The 27,717-nt window shown below is 30.4% G+C and overlaps 1 protein-coding gene across 3 annotated transcripts in view; it reads left to right on the forward strand.

Moving 5' to 3' along the window:
* The window catches only part of LOC145306602 (uncharacterized), a 42,222-nt gene extending 22,152 nt beyond the window's left edge, over nt 1-20,070 (forward strand). Inside the window, exons 3-17 of one of the 3 annotated variants that reach the window (XM_080148810.1) lie at nt 3,226-3,283; nt 8,411-8,592; nt 9,224-9,304; nt 9,617-9,725; nt 10,445-10,516; nt 11,070-11,135; nt 11,577-11,702; nt 12,962-13,071; nt 13,627-13,674; nt 14,049-14,120; nt 14,482-14,553; nt 15,097-15,172; nt 17,376-17,422; nt 17,948-18,013; nt 18,898-20,070. In XM_080148810.1, coding sequence (XP_080004936.1) covers nt 9,675-9,725; nt 10,445-10,516; nt 11,070-11,135; nt 11,577-11,702; nt 12,962-13,071; nt 13,627-13,674; nt 14,049-14,120; nt 14,482-14,553; nt 15,097-15,172; nt 17,376-17,422; nt 17,948-18,013; nt 18,898-19,024 — 933 coding nt within the window. In that variant the 5' untranslated portion in view covers nt 3,226-3,283; nt 8,411-8,592; nt 9,224-9,304; nt 9,617-9,674 and the 3' untranslated portion in view covers nt 19,025-20,070. The remainder of the gene's footprint in view (nt 1-3,225; nt 3,284-8,410; nt 8,593-9,223; nt 9,305-9,616; nt 9,726-10,444; nt 10,517-11,069; nt 11,136-11,576; nt 11,703-12,961; nt 13,072-13,626; nt 13,675-14,048; nt 14,121-14,481; nt 14,554-15,096; nt 15,173-17,375; nt 17,423-17,947; nt 18,014-18,897) is intronic. The other 2 variants (XM_080148811.1, XM_080148812.1) reach the window with 2 other exon arrangements.
* Nucleotides 20,071-27,717: the final 7,647 nt, after the last annotated feature.

The raw sequence follows: 27,717 nt of genomic DNA on the forward strand, positions 1-27,717 counted from the left end.
TCTCTCTCTATATATATATCTCTCTCTCTCTCTCTCTCTCTCTCTCTCTCTCTCTCTCTCTCTCTCTCTCTATCTATCTATCTCTATATCTATCTATCTTTAGAATTTCTTAATTTCTATCTTTAATCAACAAGGATGACAATATCTATGAAAGCATAGCTGATTACATCAGATAATTGTACAAAAAAACATTAAGAACATACATACTATTATTGTTTATAATAAATTTGATTTCAAGTCCCTATATAAAATTTAAATTAGAAGAATTAAAAAATGATGACTTAATTATATGTTTTAATATTAAGATTTTATTAAATTTTGTTGTTTAAAAATCAGCGTAATATTAATGGAGCCCTAATAACCAAGCAGTTTTTATGTAATAAAGTAAACGTGTTTGTCTATCTGTCTAATCTTTACTGCAACGTTTGTCTACCTATTCCTCTGTCTGTCCGCGTGTTTCTATTTTTTAGTATCTATCTGTCGACAATTAGTTTTTACAACATAAAGCATTTCCAATGGTCTATATGATTGTCTACTGTTCTATCTATTTTTCTATTTTACATTAATCTATCTACCTAAATATCTATCTGTCTATCTATCTATCAGTCTCTCTATCTATCTGTCTCTCTATCTATCTGTCTCTCTATCTATCTGTCTCTCTATCTATCTGTCTCTCTATCTATCTGTCTCTCTATCTATCTGTCTCTCTATCTATCTAACTGTTTATCTATTTATCCGAATATCTACATATATATCCGCCTTTTTTTCTGGTTGTCTATCTGGCTATTTATCTGATTTATTATCTAAAATACAAAACTTATTAGCTAACTATTCGACATATAACATACATCAGCATAACATAAAAAAAATATTTATTCGGTGACAGACATGTAATATGATTCCAATATAAAATTTATTTAGATTATTTGCTAGGGCCTCCAATTTATCTGCTCACAAGAGCATAAACTTAAATTTACATCAAATAGATGAAAAAAAGGTGTGCGTACATCTCCGCGTTTGTATCACACTAAATAATAATCAGAAACGCAAGTTGTTAAATAGCCCCAACTCCCCATTGCATTTTTCTCCATCATTAAACACAATCGATATGATTTATTTGCTGTTTTGTCTTTTTAGAAGCAAAGCTACTCTATTATTTCAAATATCCGACTGTATGTATTTATGTCTCTGAAACGTTTTGGGGGAAACGTGATTTTCTTGGCTCCTTTTCAAGATCATTTTATATATAATAACTATAAAAATATTAGGGATTTAATAAGTTCACATTCTTCATATTTTTACAAAGCTTTATTAAGATTTGCCTATTGGTTAGGGTGCTAGTTCGATTACTAGATTTTTAGATTTTAAAAAGTTTCGTGATTTATTTTATTTAATTTATTTATTGAGCTTTGCTACTTATAGATGTTGTCATCCTTGTTGCAATTATGACTGCTATGCGGATGTTTTGATATGCGGCAGTGACTGCACACTAAAAAAACAAAGAAAATGGAGATTTAATGACAAATCGGAAGATGAAAATGTGTCACCTCCCTTAAAAAGAATAATTTGTACAGTAGAGGATTGCAGGGATCTAAAAGGATAAGACAATGGCCGTTTAATTTATGTACGATTGTACATCCCCTATTATGATTTACAAAATGAACCCTTCTGTAGATTAAAATCAGTGGTTGAAACGTTTAAACACTCAACCTTATGAACTAACCAATCAAAGTCCCCAAAGATGTTAAGCCAACGAATAAGAAAACATTATTATAGTATTTTGTTGACTAGTGTAATAAACAGCTCATTGGACTCCCTCTCCCTCTTGGGATATTGTCAACACTTTAATTAAAATTGAAAGTTGGAAGGCCTGTCTTCCCTTTTTCACCTTCTCAAGGTTTACACAATCTGGCAAAGCTTTTACAAGCCACTGTCCCAATCTATATCTATGATATGAACACTTTTTTTATATGTTTTAAAAAGTGAAATTCTTGATTTATAATTCAAAGCCTAAAGGAGAGTGGGCTAAAGGGTAATGGGTTTATTAAACCAACAACCCCAACTAAATTTGGGGGTACCATAAGTAACATCCCCCCCCCTCTCCCATATTGAAAATTTTAACCTTTTCCCAACGCCCACCCCCCCAAAAAAAAAGCTTCGACGTCAAATAGAAGAAGTTAAGAAGTTACAATTATTGTCAACCTCATAACTGAATTAAACAGAAAGATACAAATTTTGATTTGTAACTACAAAGAAAGCAATGAATCATCATAGGCAATTTTTGCATAAAATATATCAATACAATAAACATACAAGATATAGTGAATTAGGAAATAGATATAATTCTCCTATGATAACTTCACATGGGGATTTCTGTAACAGTCAGGTATGATATAAAAGTCTGTGAGTCAATAATCATTCCCAGAAAGTTCATTTTTTGCCTATTTGATAAAAGTTTTACATATTGTAATTATTCTTTTTTTAATATTGATTACTAGGATGATTAGTACAATGTTATATTGTTATTAGCTGAGCTGATGCATTAAGCTGAGCTTTTATGGATAGTGTTCTTGTTTATCAATGATTACAATAATTACTGCTTATTTATAGGATATACTTTAATAAGATAAAAATAAAATTGGGTTGAGAAGAAATTTTGCCTTAAACTATGATATGTTTAGAAAACGGAGTCAAATTGTTTTTGTAGTTCTTATGTATAATTTTAAACTCCATGCTGACAGAAAAACATTCATTGTTCTATTTTGCATTATTTTTTGCAATCTTTTCTATTAACTTTATTATGGAAAATGGATATCATGGTCATTGCCATTGATCTTGCTTTCTAGTTTGATCAGGAACGCAGGCATATGTCAATGGTAGATAAATTATCCCCCCCAAAAAACAAAAAAAATATTTTTTTCCTTAAACTTTTAAAGACTATTCGGAAAATTGTATCCCTTCCATATTTTTTGTTCAAATTCAAAAAAAGAAAAATAATTTCGAAAGGAGACTTTTTTCATGGTTCTATATTTCTTAAAGGGTAGTCTGGCTTACCTTATAATAGCATAAAACCTGTAAAGGACCAACTAATTATAAAATTTGTTGTATAATCGGTTTAGCCAATTACAAAATAATATTGGGCACACAGAAATACATCCATATACTTTAATTATTAATAATCAAAATTAAAAATAATTTTAATTAGATATTTTGTTTTTGTTTTAGTAAGAAGTTAAAGAGCACAACTCCAATCAAAAGAAATAAGCGCAGTGCTAATAACCAGGTAATGTTATATTTTTTATATGTAGAATTGTCCTAGTAAAATGAAACCTTGTATAGATTATAGAACAGTATTCTGAATTTTAATCAATTATATTGATTTTTATACTTATTTTGCAACACTTTATATTAGCTTTTTAATTCAAGATTTTAATTTTTCTCTTTTTTTCTTCATAGAAGGTTCTCTTATTTTTTAAAGTTTCATAGGTTTATGTATTTAAAACTTAACACTAATAATTGATATCATAAAAACAAATGAATAATTTTCACTATCTAATTTCAATAACAAAAAAGACAAAGCCACACATCTTGTCAGCCTTCTTTTAATCTAGCACTGGTTATAAAACTAATTTCTAAAACCAGACTTCTTGTTTATGAGGTCATTAAGGGAAGTGACAAAAAATATGAAAAATGTAGAATTTAGTTTTATAAATTAACTTTTTATAAAACTTTTAAATTTTTTATTTGAAGCAAACCTTCTATGCAAGCCAATCACTAATATGACAATTTTACATCAGGGATGGTACAATGGATGATAAATTTGTGTAAACCTTTAATTGCGATTTACAAAATCACCCCTTCTGTAGATTAAAATCAATGAGGGATAAATTTTGATACTGCTTGCTGGAACCAACCCAACAAGATTTAATAAAAGTACCCGAAGTAAGAAATTGTGTTGATAAAACTTTGGGTACCTGTGAAATTACAGTATATTCTCCACTCCCTTTCTGTATGAGCACAAATATTAATGTGAGTAGCTTTCTTTATTTAAGAACTAGCGGCTTCGCCCCTAGCCTCTAGGGGCTTTGCCCCAAGAGGTGATAAAAAAAATTAAGGCGAAATTCGTTAAAGGACCAAGGAAATCTTAAGAAAAAAAAAAAATGGGGGGGGGGGATTTTTTTCAGGACCAATAGGTATATACCCTGAAGAGTAGAATCCGATCGGTTCAGTGGTTATCGAGATCTTAAGGGACAGACAGACAGACAGACAGACAGACGGACAGACGGACAGACGGACAGACGGACAGACGGACAGACAGACATCGTTCTTCTTTGTATTATAGATATGTGTCCTCTTATGTTGCTTCTTAAACTAACAGGATTTATCAGGAATGGAAAATATAGGTTTTGGACCTAACTGTTTTCCACCAATCATAATAATTATTCATAAGCAGACTTTTTTTTATCCTTCCTTTAAAGTGACAGGATGGTTAGCTGTCTGTAGCTTAAATAAAACAAAATAAATATTTTGTTTCTTCAAATATTATATTGAAAAAAATACATTTTGTATATTTTGTAATCCACCTACCAGTATTTCAAGAAATCAATTAATGACGTCAGTTTAACAACAATTCTAAATGCCATTCCCTTTAAAACAAGAATGATAAATAAATTTGTTTAAAGATAGTATACATATAACACAAATTTATGCCAATCCTGTTTTAAAACCACACACACAAACAAGTAAAATTTTATAATGAGACAATCAAAAGTGCATGTTTAAAACAATTCTATAGATAATTGATGCATTTGACATCATTTAAAATTCATTAAAATCCAAAAAAATACATAAACATGTTTTATAGAAAACATTTTGTGTGTTTTAAAGCATTTTACATGTCTACATATGCATTATAAATACACTAGTGGCTGATTCCTAACTTCTAAGGGCTTCTTATTCGAAGAGAAAGGAATTACAGAACCATTACCTGAACCATACCAATACTGGAACCTAAAAAATCAAATAGCCTAAAACCTTCAAAGGACCTATATGAAGCTTCCCTAAAATATATAATTCTATATATTCAATTCATTTATCATTGATATCTTAAACTACAGACAAAAAAGTCCTTACTACTTTAACGCATAGGATAATTTTTTAAACAAAACATTTACATTTTTAACATATTATTATATTGATGAAATTAATTAAATGTGTTGTAAAATAAATTACAAAATAATGTTTACTTTTAAGGTGTACAATATTTGAAGGAAGTTTTTGTAAATACATTAAGGTCTTTTCTTTAATAAGTTTTTTTTTCCAATATTAGGTTCACTGAAAAATTACTATCTAATATTTAGATCTTTAAATTGTAATTTTCTTTTATCAATCAAATAAAATGATCTAAAATCTTAATGTTTTCTAATCAAAAAGTATAATAAAAAGTCCAATAAAAGATTATGAACCAATGCAATCCTTTCAAATCTAAAGGGATAGTAATAGCACATCAAAACGTTTAATAAATGTTTTTGAAAAGTTTCTGAAAAGATATAATACAGTATCATATTAGTTTATAAAAAATGGTTATTTGTTGGGCATTTTTTACAGTAAAATTAACTTTGATTATTGAACATGTAAACATTTGTCAGTTTGAATAAAGTTGTGATCTTGTGACTACATGAAAATTATTGTAACTTTTAAGATGGAAAGGAAAAAGTTACTAAACACTCTCATTCAAATACTTGCATTTTTGATGTTCATCTACCAAATGCAGAATTCAATAGGAATTTATATAAGAGCACCAATTGTACAGGAAAACTCAGTTGCTGATTTAGATGAAATCACTATGCCTATTATTTATGTCTGTGAGGATGGACAATTTGACTACAACAAGTCTACATTTTATGGGTATCGAACATATAAAAAATTCTTTAATGGAAATCTTAAGGACTATGACTACATATCTTGGAAAGGTAAAGATGGCAACAAAAGTTACAAAGTTTTAAAAACAGAACTCTACAATGCTGACTATGAAAATTTTTCCTTTAAATCAGGGGAAACTGTAGAAAAAATAGAGAAAACTGAAACTGAAATGATGTTTTTTGCTCCTCATGGATTTTGCAAGAAGTTGAAAAAAACTGACAAGTTTACAAGCATTTTATCAACAACAAGGTCAACTGTTTACCTAGTTGATCCATCTTACAAAAGCAATTTAAAAATTGTAGGAAGTCACAGTACTAGTCAGGGATAGAATCTAAACTAGGCAGAATATGTACTGCTAAATTTGTAATGTTATACAAAACTATTAGCATGTTTTTTTAGTTTAGTCTTTTAAGTATAGAGTCCAAAGAACATTAACAAACAAGGGATTTGTTTAATGATTTTATTTTGACAAACAAATAATGTATGTATTACTGTATTAAAAATAAAATTAGAACATGCATTAATATAAATCCTTATGCATGTCCCATTACATTTTTATACCATTTTTCATACACTTCTTTTTAAAATAAAACAAAATTATGTATTGCATTTATGTATTTTCATAATGCTTGATTGTTAAGGTAGATTAAAAGTCTGATGTTGTTCTCTTTTAGAGAACAAAGTACAAACTAGCCTCTAAAACACTACCCTATTTTTATTCTATCCTAATAAGGAATTTGGAATGCTCCACAGTGGCTCTTACAAAGGTTACAACTTTGAGGTTGAACTTTTCTTGCATGACTCAAAAATCGGAGATGGTTATTGGTGTACCGCTTATGATGAAATGGATGGTACTCATGAACAGCGTAATGAAAATATTTTGCAACAACATGTGATGGAATGGTATGGATGTATGTTTCCCTGGTTTAACAACATTGCAAATGATTCTTGTGAGGATAAAACTAATGTTCTGGTCAAAGAAGATAAAGTATAGAATAGAATCCAGGTAGAAGATTCTGCCTGGCTAGCCTGAAGTAAAATTGGAACTTTTGAAAGGCCAAAACGGCTATAAGGCTGTTAGTAAATAACATGATTTTAGTAATTATTCAGAAAAAATATTCTAAATAAATTCCTTTTGCAATAATTTACTAAAAGCCTTGTAGCCAAGCTTCCACCTTTCTCTTCCCTATTCACAACAGATTAAAAATGAATTTTATGTGCATATTAAGCCTTAAAAAATTTAATTATGTAAGAAAATTTACAAAAAATATTGGTCTCAGTATTTATATTATAAAACTAGGTTGCGCTCTTATGTATGTTTTTAAACAGCTGATTTATACATGATAGCAACTACATCCATACATTAACTTGTGGTAGGGGGGAGGGGGGAGGAAGGGGCTGTACCCATATAACTGACCCTTGAAAATTACAAATGTGGTCAATCGTACTTACCAAAATAAAAACAACATAATGTTGTGACTTTTCATCTTTGTCCAAAACGACCAAGCAGCTCTTGCTGTCATCACTTCAACAAGAGGTGTGTATCAGAGGCGATAGTCTCAATTAGATATTTATGATTAAGGATTATTAAGCACCTTCTAATTTCAGAGAATTATTCTAGATTATTTTAAAGTCAAGTGTGTTATACAATACATAATTTTATATCATGAAGATCAAAAAAGCAGTATATATTAGATTTTGATACAAATTAAATTTTTCTAATTTTGTCCAACTAGTCATTGTGATTTGTACTTTAACATTATTGTCTTTACTGCGCAAGTCAAAGATTCCTTCAAATTTCCCAGAAATATATAGGGTTTTCATTTCTATTCCTCCTTATTCTATGGTTCTGGTAGTAGATGAAGTTTACAATGAGGTCAAGAACTTTGTTAATGGCTGGAAAACGCAACTTTTTGACACCTGTTTAGACCCTTGCCTTAAAATGAGTTTTAAAGTGAAAGAGTTAACCCAAACTCACAATAGGATATCAGATAGCTTTGTCCGCTTTGATATTAATGAAAAAGTTACTGTCTACACTGATGTGTATGCTTATGATGTGTTTAGTCTTTTTGTTGATCTTGGAAGTGCACTTGGCTTGTGGCTTGGACTATCAGCAGTGGGATTGTTCACTTTGACCTTTGACTATGTAGCTTATGCTAGAAAGAAATACTATCACTAAGTGATAAGTCTCTCAAGTTACAACCATTGCCATTTTTAAAGTATATGAAAATCTCATGATATTTTTACTTTTCTCATTTACTCATGTTAAAAAATTATGCACAATTTTTAATAAATCTTCTCACAAAAATACATGTTTGGTTATTTTACCATTTTTAAAATAATCTCATTTACTGATTTTTATTGTATGATCTATTTACTTATACAGGGAAAAATGGTTTGTTATAATTTTTAAAAGTGTTTCATCTATAAATGGAACTTTCTATATTTCTCTTGCCAAAAAAAAGCATTGAATGTAATTGATACTTAGGGAGAAGAAATAGACCTGACTACTGATGATATACCTGAATTCTTCAAGAATGAAGATTTGGAAAATGAAGATGTTTTGGTTTTTGAACCATCAGAGAAAGTTGAGAGATCAGCAAGTGCGTACTATCCACCACCAGGAGGTGTTGTCAATGTTCAGTGGGCTCAGCATCCTCCTTATCATGGGTAACAGATTATTTATACAATTTTGCCACAAAAAGTTTTCTTCAGATGTATTTTCCTGTATTCTGTAGAATATTTGGTGCTTGCTTACATGTGAAGACCGGAGCACCGAAACCCCCCCCCCCCCCGCTTAGTTTTGACAAAAATCAAAAATAAGGGGGGGGTAGTTTTTTAACCCCCCGCTTAGTTTCGACAAAAATCAAAAATAAGGGGGGGGTAGTTTTTAACCCCCCCCTTATTTTTGATTTTCTTCAAAACTAAGGGGGGGGGGGTTAAGTCTTTGCTATGCTGAGCACTTTTCCTCCTTGCCGTTTTCCAGACATTAAAAAACTACCCCCCCCTTATTTTTGATTTTTGTCAAACCTAAGCGGGGGGGGGGGGGGGGTTTTCGGTGCTCCAGTCTACCACATGTAAGCAAGTACCGAATATTTTCATTAAAATTATTAATTTTACCTATTATATAAATTAAGTTCATATAATATAATACTATTTATTATTCTTCAAAGAAAATACTTTTTACAGATTAACATCAATTTTATCTACAGACTTTACTAAAATGTATTTCTTTGCTTTTATTGGTGTGAATACCCTTGTTTCATTAAAGATTACTCTAGTTAATTATTTTATAATTAAGTAGTGTTGGAGAGGTTTACAATAGATTTGGAAATTCAGAATACCATGCAAATTTCTATGGACAACAACCTACTACCCCAAGGTATCTATCCATCTATATATCTATCTATTGATCTTTAAATCTATTATAATATATGTTATAAAGTTAAAATACTAGACATAACACACAACTTGTATAAATAACAGCCCAATACCTCTAGGTATCTGTCTGCCTATCTAAATACAAAGTATTGATTTATCTATTTCTCTCTCTCTTTCTTCCTTCCAACCTGTTAATTAATCAGTCTATTTTTATATGTTTTAAAAATTCAGAATACTACTCCAAAGAGACTTTATATCAACTGCACCAATTATTAAAGCTTATGAATAGTTATGGATCTATCTATCTATTTAGACCTATTCTAACAACCACAACTACAACAACTACTGCCCCTACAACCCAAGCCTGTAAAATGGTTATTCATGAGAAGTGTAAAATGGTTCCAAAAACAGAATGTAAAGAGGTAAAATTTTATCTGTTTTTGTAAAAAAAAAACAGTCCTATCAACTCTAAACCTTTCACCAAGGTTTCTTTGACACTGAAATTTAAATTTTAAATTCAGAATGTAAAAAGGGTAAAATTATTAATGCAGATTACTGTATTAATATAATTGTTCTGAAAGCCTCCTAAATCTATAATCATTAAATGTCCTTTTTTAATATGTTGATGAATTAAAAATTCAAATAAAATTTTGTTATTATAAAGTATCCAATTGATTTGATTGTCTAATTTATTAAGTTTAAGTTTAACTGGATGTTTTTATACAAGTATTATAAACAGATGAGAGATGCTGTGAGTATTGGTGCAAAAAATGGGGACAAATTTCAAATTGTTTTGGCGTGTGACGTCATACCCCCATCTCTTTTCTAGGGGGTTTCTTTCCTCCTTCCCTTTTCTTTCCCCTCACTTGTGACGTAAATAATCAGCCCCGTCAAATCAATTTAAAATTTGTCCCCATTTTTTGCACCAATACTCACAGCATCCAGATGAGAAGGAGGGGGGGGGGGGGGTTAAAATTTTTAAAAATTGAAAAAAAATATTTCCAAGAGGAAAACACCAAAGTTAGTAATACATAATACATGATGAATTATCCTTAGGCTTTAAATGACAATGTATTATACCTTTCCAAAATAGGGAAAAAAAATATTTATTTTTAATTTTATTAAAAACCTTTGTTTTTAGGTTCCTAAGAAGCAAGTTGAAAGTGTATGTGTCGATTATCCTATATCTACTCCTAGACAAGAGTGTAATACTGTAAGTGTATATCATTTTCTATATGTCTATCTATCTATCCATCTGTTTATCTATCTAATATTTTTATTACCATATTTCTACTCCTAGACAAGAGTGTAATACTGTAAGTTATATATGTATATACATATATCTTTTTCTATATGTCTATTTATCCATCTATCTAATATTTGTATTATCCTATTTCTACTCCTAGACAAGAGTGTAATACTGTAAGTATATGTCATCCTATATACTAGTCTATCGATGTGTAAGTCTATCCATTTAACTGTTTATCCATCTGTTTATCTATCTAATGTTTTTATTATCATTAATCTACACCTAGACAAAAGTGTAATACTGTAAGTGTATATCATTTTCTATATGTCTATTTATTCATCCATCTGTTCATCCATCTGAATGAATATGCATTTACTTACCTACCATTTATTCATATTTATTTATCTATGTTTCTATCTGTCTGTCTATATATTTCTATCTATCTATTTATTTTTTCATAACTGTAAGAAAACCTATTTATATTTTATTGTTCTATCCCTATATTTTATAATTTTAGACAATGAGAAAAGAGTGTGATATAGTAGAAGATGTTAAATATGAAAACAGATGCGAAGCTGTACAGGTATTTATCTATCTGTTTATTCATCTATTGATGAAATATTAATCTGTCTGAAAATCTACCTATTTAGGGAATTAGAGGATTAGAGTATCGGAACATGATTATTACTGGCCCAATCTATTAATGTAGCCATTTAGCTATCAATAGTGTATTAGTAGACTTAAAATAGTGTATAAATGTTATAAGAACTAGACCATCACATAAAGTAACTATCTGTTTAGCTGTCTGTCTATTGATACATCTATTTAGGGTATTAGAGGCTCTAAAATAGAGTGTCGGAATGTTATAATAACTAGACCATCACTTAAGTAACCATCTTTCCACCTCTCTATCTATTGATACATCTATTTAGGGTATTAGGGGCTCTAAAATAGAGTGTCGGAACGTAATTATAACATGTCCATCACATAAAGTACCCATCTATCTATTTACATATCTATTTAGGGTATTAGAGGCTCTAAAATAGAGTGTCGTAACGTAATACGAACACGTCCAAGACAAGAGTGTACACAAGTGGAGATGAATACACCTCAGAGAGTCTGCCAGAATATTCCTAGGATTGAGAAAAAGGTTTGGGATTTTTTTTTGTCGTCTGTCATACAAACTAGTAGTGTTCAAACTTTTTCACCAATTATTCTGATATAAAGAAAGGTGGTTATATTCAAGTATCAATGTACTTGTTTCATGTTTGTATAATAATTTTTTCTATGTGTCTCACAAGTCATATTATTTTGCTTAAATGAAACTAAAAAATTTGAAAATGATTTTTGCAAAGCGAAGCTTTTTAATAATTACGGTATGTCCTTCTGTGCGTACCGTGCAGCTCTTATCGCAATTTTAGACATGTTAGAATTGCCCTAGAGATTTTGTTTAACTTTACACTTATTTACTAAGTATATTTGCGATTACTTTTATTTAATGAAATCTTCCAATTTTTAACATGTATAAAACGGCCTGCTTAATTGCTTCAAGATCCATGTCAGATCTATATAGGAAATAAATGTCTATAAACGAGCTCAAGTTTTCCAAAGAATATATGATTAAAACTCATAGTGCTCCAATAATCCATAATAAACTCTCATTGCCCAGAACGATAAGACCCATTATTTTACTTTATTAAAAATAAATTCATTTTTTTCATTTCATGTTGCTATTTACCTTATATTGATGTATTTAATTTCTAATCATAAAAAAGAAAATTTAAATTTATAATATGATAAATTTAAGAAAACTATGTTTTAAAAGAATTCGATTGTGGCGACATTTTGTGTGTTCAAATATTAAACTAAAATTGTAATCAGCATCATTAACCCTTTGGTGATGGTAATGTAAAGAAAAAAATATAATTTAAAAAAATCTTTTAAAAACCATTTAAATTATTAAATATTTACTTTCTTTTAGATAGTAATGCCGGGTGAGGAAAATAGATTTATTGAGAAATAGATATGCATATAGAAAACTAGCCAATAGGGAGATAATTGTATCGAGCCAACTCTAGTAGATTAATATTATGCTTATTAAGTTCTTACATTCTAAAAGTAATAATGTTCGTTTGTCCTAATGTCTGATTTTAGGGATTCGCTTTTATGGATTTTGCCATCCTTGTTTCTAAGCTACATTTCATAAAATTATGTACTTTATTCAACAAAAAAAGGGGGGGGGGCTGTTATTAACTTATAAAATATTTACGCTGGACCTTCCTAAAAATACAATTTTTTTCAATTTTCCGATCTCCAGGAAGGTATGTAAGTGGCGTTTCTTCAATAAATATACAAAGAAAATGTCATTGATCTTCGCTTTAATAGATTTTTATCTTATTCTTTTCTTAGGTTACTTGTAATACCCTAATGAAGGAGATAGAATTGAAAGAGATTTGTGTAGACATAGACATCCAGCTACCCAGGGAGGAATGTAGGAAGGAATCCAGAGAGGATTGTAGGTAAGATAGCTATTCGATATCCATTAGGTATCAAATATACAATTCTTTATGCATAAACTAGCGGCTATGGGCACTTGAGGAGGGGAGAGTCGAATTTGATAACCCAATTTATCATTTGAGATTTTAAAAGAAATATTGAAAATGTTTTTGTTTTTTTTTTGGGGGGAGGGTTAATTTTTTTCTAAGGGCGATTTCTCCTGAAAGGGTGGTGGTACCCTCTCCCAAGATAGATATAAACCTTCCCGGGACCTATGAGACATCCTGTTACTACATACATATAGTATAAGAATATGTTTACTGTTTAAAATATATTAATAAAGTGGTTGATATCTATCAGGTATTAATTGGGTATTCATTGGTGTCTATTAGCTAAAAATAAGGTTTTCGTGAAACATATACTAGTTTGAATAAGATATCTAGAGTTCTATTAGTGTACTCAGACATACAAATCTGGCTTCCTAGACAGACAAACGTATATTTCGAATTATTGAGGGGCTTCGCTAATAAAAATCTTAAAATATTCTAAATTTGATTATAAAATATTTATTTGTTTAGATTTGAGCCGACTAAAGAAACAGTTCAAAGATGTGAACCAACAGTAAAGTAAGAATTTTATAAATTTATCTTAACTCAGTCGGGGAGTCGGGGATGGAAGGGCAACCCCCCCCCCCCCACCCCTCTTCTGTTATTTTCTCTGTGTAAAATGTATAAGGCTGTAAATAAGTCACATTTAAAATGTTCAATTATACACGATTGAGAACTTATTTTTTAAATGGCAAGTTCATCCAGGTAGAGACATATTAGATATTCTTTTTCCTTCAACAAAATTTACCAAAATAATAAAGTATCCTAACATGATTTTTTTATTTTAAATGATACGTGACAAAGCCGATTCCAGGTTTATAAAAAAATATAAAAAAATGACTTATAATGTCTTCAAAAAACCTGCCAAAAAAATAATAATTCATCACTACTAGGGAGGAATGTAGAATGGGAATGAAAGAAGTTTGCGATGCTAAATGTGGAGAAATTTGTAATGAAGAAGAGAGGTATCTATCTATCTATATTTTTTTTGTATATTTATCTATTTACCTATCTAATTATCTATATTATGACCAAGAAAACTACCCATTCTGAAGATTTATGTTAATGGAGAAAAAGTTGGACCCTACTAAATTAGAACCAGCTGACCGAAATTCAATAAAAGTACACTAAATTTTAGGGCCAACGAAGTAGATAACGTTGATATAAATTCTGGGTGCCAGTGTAATTTATACTATAATGTTCTATACCTCCCTGTTACGTATCTATCTACCTGCATCGTACTAAAATATCTATCAATTTAATTATCTATGTGCATGTCTATTTATCTATAATTATATCTATCTATCTGTCTATTATTCTATCTAGACGTATGTGCATGATGATCCCCCAGAAAGAATGCAAAGAAACAATCAACAAGTCATGTGAACAAGTCACGAGGTAAACTTTTTTTTAGAAAAACAAACACAAATATTTAAAGTGTCAGGGATGGTAAGATTTTTAGGGGAAAAAAGAAAAACCGCGCCAGCGGGCTGATTTTTGGATGTCTGGGTGTTTATACCAAAGGGAACTCTTATTGGCTAATAATTAAAATCATTTTCATTTAAGTTGTAACTTCCAGATAAAGGTCGTACAATCAAATTGTTGGTTGTCTTTCTGTTTGGCTTATGAATAGATATTTACACAATTTATCGCCTTACTTCTAGATAAAGGTCATGCAATTAAATAACCAATTTTAAGGAAGAGTAATTGTACTAATATGTACATCTTATTATCTTAGAACGGATCATGGAAAGAAAATGAAGTAGTTTCACAGTAGCCTTGATTATTTTAGGTTAGGTAAATGTTAATGATTGTCCCGCAGGGTTAGAGCTACCCCCCCCCCCTCAGTGGCTAGAAATAGGAGAAAAGCTACTGTGAAAAAATTTTATTTTCTTTTAACTTCTAGATAAAGGCCATGTATAATCAAATGTTTTCTTTTAGGGATGAATGTAAGACCGTGCCACGCGAAGAATGTTCTCAAATCTCGGGGCCCGTCCTACAGGTTCAACTTCTAGAGGTTATGGGGAGAAAGGTTTCAGATATAAAAAGGCTTTTCCTAATTCCTACAAAGGCTTTACTACTTTCAAAACGCCTAGAAAAACATGTATAGGTCAATCGGATGAAACAGCGTATAGTAACTAATAAAAAAATTACGTCATACAATACAAATGACCAATGATAGGCAAGTAAATAATTTACCATAGGTCAATATAAATGTATACTCGCCTATCATCGGTCATTTGTATTGTATGGCGTTATTTTTATTGGACACTAAACGCTGTTTTAAATAGGATATGAATTAAACTTTAAATATTTTTAGTGACAAAATATAAAAAAATTGTTAAAACGAAAAAATACGTTTTAAAATAAAAAAATGGTATATAATTTTATTAGTTTGAAAGTTAATACTATTTAAAAGATTTTCAATTTTAGAAATATAACGTTAGAAATTATCTTTTTAAAATTCTAGTAGAAAAAAAAAGAAATTATCTATACGTTTCTCCTTTTCCTTTGCCTAAATATCTGAAGCCTTTTTTTGGAGTTTTAATTTGCCAAAAAGGTTTCAGAGAAAATGCTCCTAATTTCCTTTAATCCTTTTTTTCAAAAATAAATCTGAAACTGTACAAAAGTGAAGCTTTTTTGTAACATCCTAGTTGCAGCTAAAAGTTTTGGATTTATTACAAAATCTCCTTAGAATTCCTATTTCTGAAACCTTTTTAAAATAACAATAATATAATATTTTATTTTTGTTATTGTAGATAGTGTAGTTAGTTTAACCCTTACAGATCGGGGGGGGGGGGCTCAAAGAGCCCCCCCCTCTAGTTTTTTCAATCTCATTTTTTTTGTAGGTAAGATGAAGAGCTGTAACTTCATGACTTTTTAAGATTAGTAATTATACGTCGGCAAGAGTTGATTTTATTAGGATATCTGGTCTGTGTCGGTCGTGGTGTCCGGTCAAAGTCGGTTTGGTTGCAAAAAAATTTGAAAAAATTCTAAATAAATCTTAATTTCTACATTATGACTTTTGTGTATAAGGTAGAAACCTAAAATTTTTTGGTGAATACTTAGATATCAATGACCTTCTGAGAAAAGTGGTGTTATGACCGTTTGACCGCTCCCTGACCGACTTTATGACCGATTTTTGTCCGGCTTTTACTACATACATATATCATGAATATCGTGGCTTCTATTACAGCTAGAGACCTATAATTTTTTTTGGTAAATCCTTGAGCAATAATAAACAGATAGAAATATTAATTTGCGCCGCCAACCGCCGTTTTACCGCCGTAACCGCCGAAAATGGCGGTTTCCGTTATTTGCCGTTTTTCGGCGATGATCAGAAAAAGTAATTTTTTTGTTATGAAAATTAAAAGTTCGTCCTAAAATTTGGTCATCCTAGCTGCAAAATTGGCCGCTCTACAGCTGTTTTAAAATTTAGCGGCTGGCCGCTAAAAAGCGGCTAAGGAAGGGTCTGACTGCTATGAAAAGAAAAAGTAATTTTCTCTAAAAATACACATGAACCACCAGAAAAAAATTTTACGTCTTTATCTGTACCAGGAGCTGAGATAGAGGGGGGGGGCTCAAAGAGCCCCCCCCCCCCCCCGATCTATTAAGGTGGGAATTGGGGCCCGATCTGTAAGGGTTAAAAGTAATACACAATAGATTGTGATTAATATGTCTACAGACACAAAAATTTAAGGATCTTTTTATTTACGTTTCCGTGGAAAAAATGTAAAAAATGTTAAGGTTCCTTCTTAAGCATGTTTTAAACCATTTTTATCACGAGGAATTTAATCGGATTCGAAATCATACTGGATAAAAAACTATTAATATTTTTCATGGATTTCTTTTGCTATTTAGTGCATGAAAAATTTCTGGAGTACATTATTAAGCACTAATAACAATTACAACCCCCTCCCCTTTTTTAAAAATAATATTTTCGTTTGTTTGTTCATTACCTAAAGTCAGTTTAGGTTAATTATTTTTGGGTACTGGGTAGCCCCGTCCCGCAGGGTAAGTGCACCAAGGTATAACCCTGCAGGGTAGTGGGAACCCCTTACTGGCATTGAGAAAAAGTACCTACCTTCCTACCATACCTTATTTTAAATTGATCTTAATTTTAATTTGGGGGTTCTATGTATCCAACATGCACTTTGTGTAAAAGCACTGAATTCTAGTATTATGTATAACAATTTACCTAATTTTCTGGTATATTATAGGGTCGCTGTAGAACCAACACAAGGCTTGACTGTTTTGAAACACCAAGGTAATTTTAAATATAATTTTAAACAGATCACAGAGGGGCGAAGGGTTTCATTAGTCCACTCTCTGAAAATGTTGAAAAGGGAAATGCATAAGTGCTATAGATACCTCTCTTAATAATAACTTTCAATGTTTTCTTTATTTAAGAATACAGTGCAAAAAGTATTCAAAGTTTAAGTTTATATATAAGTTTGTTTGATTTATAAGATAAATCCTTGTATGTTCCTTAAAAGTAGAAAAATTCAAGGATCTAAGGGGATAGGACAATGGCCGATAAATTGATGTACATTCCCAAGGATAATAATCAAAATTAAACCTTATGTAGATTATGATTAATTGTTGAATATTTGGACACTGAACGTTAAGAAACAACCGTTCAAAGTTCATTTGAAGGCCCCTAAAGTTGACACGACAACAAAAAGGAAAACGTTATTATAAACCTTTAAGGACTAGTGTAATAAGAAGCAAAATGTCCCCTTCCTCTCTGAAAAAATTCAATCAGTATAACTTAAATTGTAAATAATTCTAGGGAGAAATGTGGAAAAACCTTTACATCAGAATGTAAGAAAGTCCCTCAAATGAAATGCAATGATAAGTAAGTATAAGTATGATAGATAGGTATATGGACAAAAAGATAGATTTATAGTTAGATATATGAATATATACATAGATAGATACATGGATAAATTTGTAGAGAGAGAGAGAGAGGGATAGAAAAATAGAAAGAGAAACCGAGAAAAGTGAGAAAATAAAGAGAGATAGATAGATAGAGAAGGAAAAAAAAGAAAAAGAGAGTTATTTAGCTTATTCGGGAGAGAACGAATAGGAAGCAGTATTCAGTTAGGGAGTTGAATCCATTTTTATAGAAGCAGAAATATAATCTATGATTATGGTTTGGACCCTCTAAAACTGTAATCTACCCTTCGACTTTCCCCTCTCTTGGTGAAGATATCTTCAACGCCGATACGATTTTTGAAATATAAGATTCCACTTTTGTCTCTCTTGTTGAAGATATCTTCACCAAGAGAGACAAAAGTGGAATCTTAAATTTCAAAAATCGTATCGGCGTTGAAGATATCTTCACCAAGAGAGGGGAAAGTGGAATCTTACATTTCAAAAATCGTATCGGCGTTGAAGATATCTTAACCAAGAGAAGGGAAAGTAGAATCTTACATTTCAAAAATCGTATCGGCGTTGAAGATATCTTCACCAAGAGAGGGGAAAGTGGAAAGGTAGATTACAGTTTTAGAAGGTCCAAACCATAATCATAGATTATATTTCTGCTTCTATAAAAATGGATTCAACTCCCTAACTGGTATTACAGATTAAAGGAGTATCGTATAGTGCCTAATAAAAAATGACGTCAAACAAGACAGATGACCAATGATAGGCCAGTATACATTATATCATTTATAGTGAAAACTGACTTTTGGATAAGAAATAATCTAATTGCAATTTTCAAGAGATATTATTTTTTAGGAAAACTGAGAACTGCGACATGGTGTGTGAGCCTGTTTTCTGGTGTAAAATGTGTAAAAATAAAAATAATAATGATTTTAATAGTGACAATATCAACTTTCAAACTGATCCTAGAAATGTATTCTAAAATTTAGGAAAAGTTATTAGAGAGAGAGGGGGACAATTGGCTGTTTATTAAACTAGTCCCCAAAGTTTTATAATCATGTTTTCTTATTCGTTGGCAAAACAATTTTGGGAACTTTTAATCGATTTTAATTAGTTGGTTTATTAAGTTAAATGTCAATACGTGTAAACCACTAATTGTAATCAAGATAAGGGGTAATTTTGTGTATTAACATTAGGAATGTACATCAATTTATCGGCCATTGTCTTATCCCTCTAGATGATTGCAAAGTTATAAGTAAATTATTTTTAGAAATAATATATGGACTAACTCAAAAAGGTCTTAAAACCCTAATTGTAAACAGTTATTAAAATGTGTGTGATTAATTTACTATTTTATTCTACATGTTGAAATCAAAATTAAGTATCTATCAAACTAAAAAAATTGTATTTTTTTATATGTACAATTTTTAATTGTGTTTTACTTTTATTTTACATCAATGTAATTCTAATTGAAATCTCAAAACAAATATCTAGTATTAATACTATTAAATCTAAGAATCTAGTCATATTTAGTCATTTATATACTTTTTTTTATCAAGCAATATTTTTATAACATTACCAAAGCATTTTGTGCAATAATTAGAAATAAGGAAAAAATATTCAAATTTTTATTGATTTTAATTTTGTATTGTTTGTGTAAAAAAACTACTGCCTTTCCAATTCTTTCGCCATTTAAAAAATAAAGGTCACTCAAAATTTCGAATGCTATATAGATAATAGATAATACCCTGCCATAATATCGAAATAACGTTATTCTCAAAACTAAATATCTATGCTGATATTTTAACACAAAAATTATAAAATTTAAATCAATAAATATCTTCCTGTTTTTCTTAAACAAAAAATTAAAGTGGTTAAAATAATATTTTTATTATAAATTTCTAGTTTTAAGGCTGTTTTTATAGTTATCATCGTGCAATATTATGAAATTCTATGTGTAATATTTTATATTTTTATATGTTATATTTATTTTATTTATTTATATTTGTTACTGAAATATATCTAAAACTTTCTGAAAATATTATTATTTATATTTTTATCAAAGTTTTTAAATTTAAAAAATCACCAAACCTTTCAGCTTTTGGTAGACAGACTAACGAGAACAATTTTGGACGCTAGGGGGGAGGCTAAACAAATGCCCCTCTACAATGGAATTCATTACACAATTACTCCTAAATACTTTCACTTGGAGGGGGAGGGGTGTATTAAATTTATGTCATATAGTTGATATTATCGGTTGAGTGCCTAGCATCTAGGAGCTATGCAAAGGAAGATAAGGGAAAATAGAAAAATTCTGAAAAGGAATACAATTTCGAGGAAAATCCACTAAAATATTTAGAAAATCTATAAAATTCCAATTTAACTACAATTTAATGATTATTGCAATCTATTTCTGCACATATTTACATAACATGCAGAGTTATGACATAATAAAAATATGAAATACAAAATGCTACAAGCAGGGACAGAGTTTCTGACAAACAATTCTAGTAAAAGTATTTACCCGCAACCAAATATCTTCTCCCCCTCCCTTCTTACCCACTTCTCTTAAGTTACAGAATAAAACAAGTCAACAATACGCCAAACGAAAATTCAAATTTTCAACAATTTCAAATGGAATTAGCTAGCTAAATCACGGCCCCGTAGAAAACAGAAAGAATGTTTATAAAATATCAGGCATCTATCTTAAATAGAAAATGGGAGAGTCCCTTAAAAGAACATTTTTAATTATAGAGATGCTTTGTAAATAAAAAATATTTATATGTTTGCTAGTTATAGAAGTGTACTAAAAGCGTAAATGAGCCAAATCGAAATATTGTCAACGAGGGGCCAAAAGTGTTGTAGAATAAAATCTTTGTGATTTTGTTTTAACCCCCTAAAACTATTTTGTATTCGATGCAATTTTACTTGTCTTCTATTAGCATTTTCAGATAGGGATATAAGGTGAGGGGTAGACTATAAAAGTTTTTTTTAATTTTTAATCAATATAATAGATTTGAAATCTGCATAAAATTTTAAGGATTTTTTATAAAATTAGTTTTTTATATAATTCTTTATTTAAAGGCGCAAATACAAATTAAGTTAAATAATTTTGAGATCTGTGATTGGTGGATTGAAAACTATCTGCGCTCTGATTGGAGAAGCTTAAGTGACGTACATCATTCAACCAATTAGAGCGTAGGTAGTTTCCAATCCAGCTATCCTATTGGTCGAAATTTATTAACTTAAATCGTATTTGCGCCTTTAAATAAAGAACTATATAAAAAACGAATTTTATAAAAAAATCCTTAAAATTTTATGCAGATTTCAAATCTATTATATTGATTAAAAATCTTTCCAACTTATATAGTCTAGTGAGTGGTAATTTTTTCAAAATAGTTATAAAACTTTCCTATATTAGTGCAGCATTTACAGAGATCTTAAGCTACAAAAAGACACGCTGATAAACATCCAGTTACTGTTATTTAAGCTTAATTCAATTGAATATTGCCAAAGCTGGCTCTTAAATAAGATAATGTCTATAATATGTCAGCTATGACCACTTTTGCATAATGCAATTTAGTCGACATTAGCATGTAATTGTAGATAATATGTCAGCCGTGTTTGACGTCATAAAGTTGAACGAAACCATTGAAATTTCGTGTCGTCTGAAGGCTTTGAGTTTTGACATTTTCAATCCAACATCCAAAACGAACTATACACATATCAAACATTAGAATAAGAACCGAAAATATTAATTATTAAGTAACTTTTATTATAAAAAGGGGTTTAAAAATGAAGGGACAATTCAATAAGAAAAGGATACTGCAAAGAATTTTCTCGGTCATTATTGATTCTCTTACCAAGGATAAAGGAGGTAAATCCTGTAAAAAAAAATGTTGGCCATTGTCAGGGAGTGATAGGACATTGGTCTGTGAATTACAGTGGTGCCCAAAGTTTGATTACATGCTTTTTCATTGGTCGACTTAAAACATTAGACCTATTTATTAAATCTTGGTTCAAACTTTAAGTGTCTTAACCTTTCAATTAATATATTGACAGGGGAAAATTTGTCGCCAATTTAGGCTGCTAACATGGATATAATTTTTTGATAAGTTCTTTGATCCAGTAGGAGGGGAGGGGTTGGAGGGGGCTGTCGTCAGTTTAGCCACCTGCATGTAACACTTTATTGAAGTACATGAAAATTTGATGCTATATCCAAGTAATTGATTTCTACTAAGTATCTGAACGTCTGTAACATACAGCTCTGATACAGGCATATTGAAATCGTCCTATCGCCTTTAAAACCTTGCATGAAGATTCCTGAAACGGTTAGGCATAAATGTTAGAAACTCTAAAATGATGTATGAATTTGTGAGTTTATGTTCGTTAGTTGTGTCTTTTATTGGTTGAACTTTGTCTTTGTGGATGTTGTCATTCCTGTTAGACACGTAGCTTTCCTATAAATATGGATGGTCCGTACGTCCGTCTGTAAAACACATCACGAGTCCTACATTGATTTTATAACAGCAGAAATGCTTGACATTTTACCTCCCTAATTCGTGACCTTATATGGTGCACAATTCCTTCCTCATATGTATCGCCTTATCAATTCACAAGAACCCAGAGAAGGATAACGTTTTCTTATTCGTTGACTTAACAACTTTGGGGACTTAAGTAAATTATGATTGGTTGATTAGTTTCAACGATTAATGTTAATCTGCAGGAGGGGTAATTTTGTGTATCACCATTTGGGATGTACATCAATTTATTGGCTATTGTCTTATCCCTTTAGATCCCTGGCCAGAACCACAGTTTTTAGAGCAGTTGGTCTGTTGTCATAACAAAGATGAAAAAGATAGAGAAATATGCAAAAACTCGCACGAACAAAATATATGTAAGGTTTATGTATTTTGAAACATGACCAACAGTCAACAGACAAAACAAGGTCTAGACTATATGCGCATATGTCATAGGAATCTTCTCTAAAATTTTCAGCTGTCTATATCCACTTGCAGCCGAGAAAATCACATGTAATATCATTACGGACTGACGGAAAGACAAAGTAAAAAATACCACTTATATGCGGAATTGATTGTACACCTTCCTACATATCCATAAAAACTATTGTTTAAAACACTAAAGCCGTCTATCGCAATAACTTGGATAAAATACAAAACCTCAAAAATATTTTGGGTAGGCTATGATATTCTCAAATAATAATAAAATTAGGCAAACTCAGAAGATTAAAAATGTTAATGTTTCTGCCTAACCCCCCTGCTGTTTATAAGATCTTTACAGTCAAACTAACATTCTATTTTTTTGACTTTTTTAAGGAATCAAAAAATGTGGCGATTTTAGAAAGATTGAGAGAGGGGCTGTTAATTACACTAGTCCCAAAAGTTTTTTAATAACGTTTTCTTATTAGTTAGCTGAACAACTTTGGGGACTTCAGTGAATTTCGATTGATTGACTTACTTAAATGAGTGTTCAAACGTTTCAACTTCTAATTATAATCTATAGAAGTGGAAATTTTGGGTATCATCATTTGGGATGTACATCAATTTATCAGCTATTGTCTTATCCCTTTAGATCCCACTATGTTCCAGCGAGTGACAAAAAATCGTTTTTTACATTTTGGAAAGTACACTTTTTAACAATTGTTTAGTAATATACACAAGTTTTTGGAAATAAAGCCGAAAGAATTAGCTGCTTACTATAAAAAATAAGAATTTTATGTGTAATTATACCAGAGGTATGGAATTAAGTTCCTTTTCATCATTGTAAACAACTATTTTTAAGGTCAACTAAACTACATTTCAAATCAGTGTGGACCCTTTATTTTTAAAGCTATTTTTAAGTATTATATATTTTTGGAATCAGTATGTAATAATTTATACGTTTAGCCTTTAAAAGAAGTCAAATCTCCATTTTTTGTTGTAATTGTAGATGGTTTTCTTAGCATACCCGATTTCTGTAAAATAGACAATTTTCTTCTAATGAAAATTTTACGTTTGGTTCCAGAACTCTTAAGCGCAAAAGAGCGCAAGCAAATCCTCTTACATGGTGATATTAGATGTATGTATAATATCAGAGAACTTTACCCTGTGTATGCGAAGCTATGCGAAGTTTGTTTTTTTAAGCCCTAAAGGTACTGGGTCTGTCAAAAAAGTAACACTTTTTTAAAGATATAAAAGTAGTATATATTTCTTATTATTTAAAACACCTATTTAATTAAACTTAAAGTAAAGAAAAGTTTTCAAATCAAATAAAAAATTATCCATTGATGTCTAAGCTCTTTTCAGAACTATCATACCTTTTTATTGGGGGGGGGGGGGGTGCTCGATTTATATCAAACTTGGATCCCATTAAAGCTAGAAGTCTAAAAATCTGTATGTGTTTTCATTGATCAACAAAAAATATTCTGATTTTATATGTTTAACATTATCTACTCCCTTTACCTTTTTATTGAGCAACCTTTCACAAAAGGTTCTTTCATACTTATTAAAAAAGAAGAGTAGAATTTATATTGATTAAGATAGAAACTGTTTCCTTTAAAGTTAAATGAAAATAAAAATTAAAGTCTTACATATCTATGATCTAAAGGGATAGGACAATGGCCGGTAATGTACATCCCCAATGCTAATACACAAAATTGCCCTTTCTATAAATTACAATTAGTTGTTGAATCTAAAGGGATAAGACAATGGACGGTAAATTAATGTACACCCCTCAATGCTAATACACAAAATTGCCCCTTCTATAAATTACAATTAGTTGTTGAAATGTTTGGACACTTAACTACTAAACCAACCAATCAAAGTCAATAAAAGTCCCAAAAGTTGTTATGCCTACAAATAAGAAAACACTTTTTTAAAAACTTTGTGGATTAGTATAATAAACAGCCCATTGTTCCCTTTCTCCCTGCTTAAATATAAATATTAAAATGAGTAAGAAATTGGCTCATCTCTGTAAGTAATTTTTGTATTAGAAATCTCAAAATATAAATTTTAGCGGCGGTGGATGGCGGTTAAACGGCGGCAGATTTTCATGGAATTTTAGTCGTGTATTGTTGTTAGAATAGCTTTAGTTTAAAATTTGAAGTTTCTAAGTCAAAAATTAAGGTAAAAGGAGCTAATTAAAGATTTCTGGAGACCTGCAGGATCAGGACCTCCAGGATCATACCTGGAACCGGAAGTTGACTTGATCACCTATATTTCGTATTGGGATGTAGTAATATAGGATATTTTAGTATTTTGGTAAGATGAAATGCTAAGTTTAAGTCATAAATAAATATTTTTGCCATTTACCTGTATGATCCTGCCAGGTATCCTGGCATCCTGAAGATATTCAACTTTCAGTTATGTGTCATACCCATTTTAAACAAGTCACTCAGTTATAGCTCTCTATCTTTCACACACAGAAAATGAGATCGAAAATACCAGAAGGGGGAGGGTCGCTCCCCCCCCCCCCCCGAGACTGTTAAGGGTTAACAAACATTGTTAATTGGTTTGTACAATATCTTTTGATATAAACCCCGAACAAACATATTATGCAAATCTGAATTTTCAAAATAGCAGCCTTATTATTAATTTAGGATGATTTAAAATAAATATGAAATGTAGATGCCTCCTTTGGTTACAAAATTCAACTGTTATTTTTTTATTAATCAGCACCAATAAAGCAATAAAGATCTCAAAAACAGCATTCTGGGGAAATACTGGTGAACAAAGATAATATGCAAATCCAAAACAAAGCAATAAAAAAAAGGTTTTTTGGCACTTTTCTCCACTTTTAAAGATTGATTCTGATAAATTAATAATTTTTAAGGGATTTATGCATTAATTATTATGAAATATAGTATAGGGTAGAAATTAATGATTTTTCTAAATAAGAAATGTTTGAAAAAAATAAATTTGATCCCTATCACTTTAGAGGACAACTGCTGACCCCCAGTTTTATGGATGAGCCTAAATACATTTAAAGATAAAAATTACCCTGAAAAGTATTTAAAAATGTATTTTTATGTGTTAAAAAAATTCATTTTAAAATCTTGATTTTGAGGATGATGACCTTTCAGATGCTCCTGTTGGTGGTGATGGTGAGCCAAATGTTATCCAAGTGCATGCCCATTACAACAACTTGTCTTTTAACCTATGTACAATTTTTTGTAGTCATAGCAGCCTCTAATAAAGCCTCCCGACAAGAAATATAACCATCTTCTAAAAACTACATTATTCACCTTATGAATTAGAGTAAATAAAATTGCAATTCTTTTCTTTTTTAATAATGCTGGGCTGGAGGCTGCTACGTCTACAAAAATTGGATCATAGTTTAATATATAAGTTGTCATCATGGACATTCACTTGGATAACATTTGGCTCACCATCATCACCAATAGGAGCATCTTAAAGGTCATCATCCTCAAAATCAAGATTTTAAAATGTATTTTTTTAACACATAAAAAAACATTTTTGTATATTTTTCAGGGTAATTTTTATCTTCAACATGTATTTAGGTTCATCCATAAAACTGGGGGTCAGCAGCTGTCCTCTAAAGTGATAGGGATCAAATTTATTTTTTTCAAACATTTCTTATTTAGAAAAATCATTAATTTCTACCTTATACTTTATTTCATTATAATTAATGCATAAATCCCTTAAAAAATTATTAATTTATCAGAATCAATTTTTAAAAGTGGAGAAAAGTTCCAAAAAACCTTTTTTTTATTGCTTTGTTTTGGATTTGCATATTATCTTTGTTCACCAGTATTTCCCCAGAATGCTGTTTTGAGATCTTGTGCTTTATTGGTGCTGATTAATAAAAAAATAACAGTGGAATTTTGTAACCAAAGGAGGCATCTACATTTCATATTTATTTTAAATCATCCTAAATTAATAATAAGGCTGCTATTTTGAAAATTCAGATTTGCATAATATGTTTGTTCAGGGTTTAATTCCCGTCAATGTAGCTCAAAAACAAAGGAAGTTACAGCTTCTGGAATGTGCTTATTAGACTATCTTTACACCCCCCCTTGACGCCCCTTGTGTAAAACCCCAATTATAAATATTTTTCACCATTATTTTAAAAGATATATGTATACTTATTGCTATTTAAATAAAATTTCATCAAAATTTTCAAATATACACTCTCTATGATTTTTTGTCATTTTTCGGGATTTCTGGAATACAGTGGATCCCTCGATTTTAGCCTAATTGTAACTGCACCGCAATAAGTTGTATAGAAACAAAATCCTTTCCTTCCCCTTTTCCCAAAGGTCTTAACAAATATTTATTTTCCCCCATTATAAACAAAAGAATATTTTCCCCAACCCCTTTTCACCTCACATCTCCAAAATTCCCCATTTCCCACTTTTTCCTAATTTTTTTCCCCGTTTTAAATCTCTCTCTTTAATTTTTTTCACCCAAGTTAACTATATTGGGTGTTTCGTCAAAAAAGCATGAAAGGTGTTTGCTGTATCTAAAAAATGATATGTATATCTATCTGTCTATCAATTTTCATGAGATTCAATAAATTTAACTTAATTAATATTTCATTCTTTACACTTTAGTTATAAATGTTAACAAATAAAAGAGTTTTTTTTGCGGTTTTTTCACGGACGTCTCATGTTGGGGAAATACAATGGTGTGTGTCCTGACATTGTTGTACCTGGGT

Source organism: Acartia tonsa, chromosome 14, assembly GCF_053477335.1.
Source record: "Acartia tonsa isolate MP-2025a chromosome 14, ASM5347733v1, whole genome shotgun sequence".
Lineage (NCBI taxonomy): Eukaryota > Metazoa > Arthropoda > Copepoda > Calanoida > Acartiidae > Acartia > Acartia tonsa.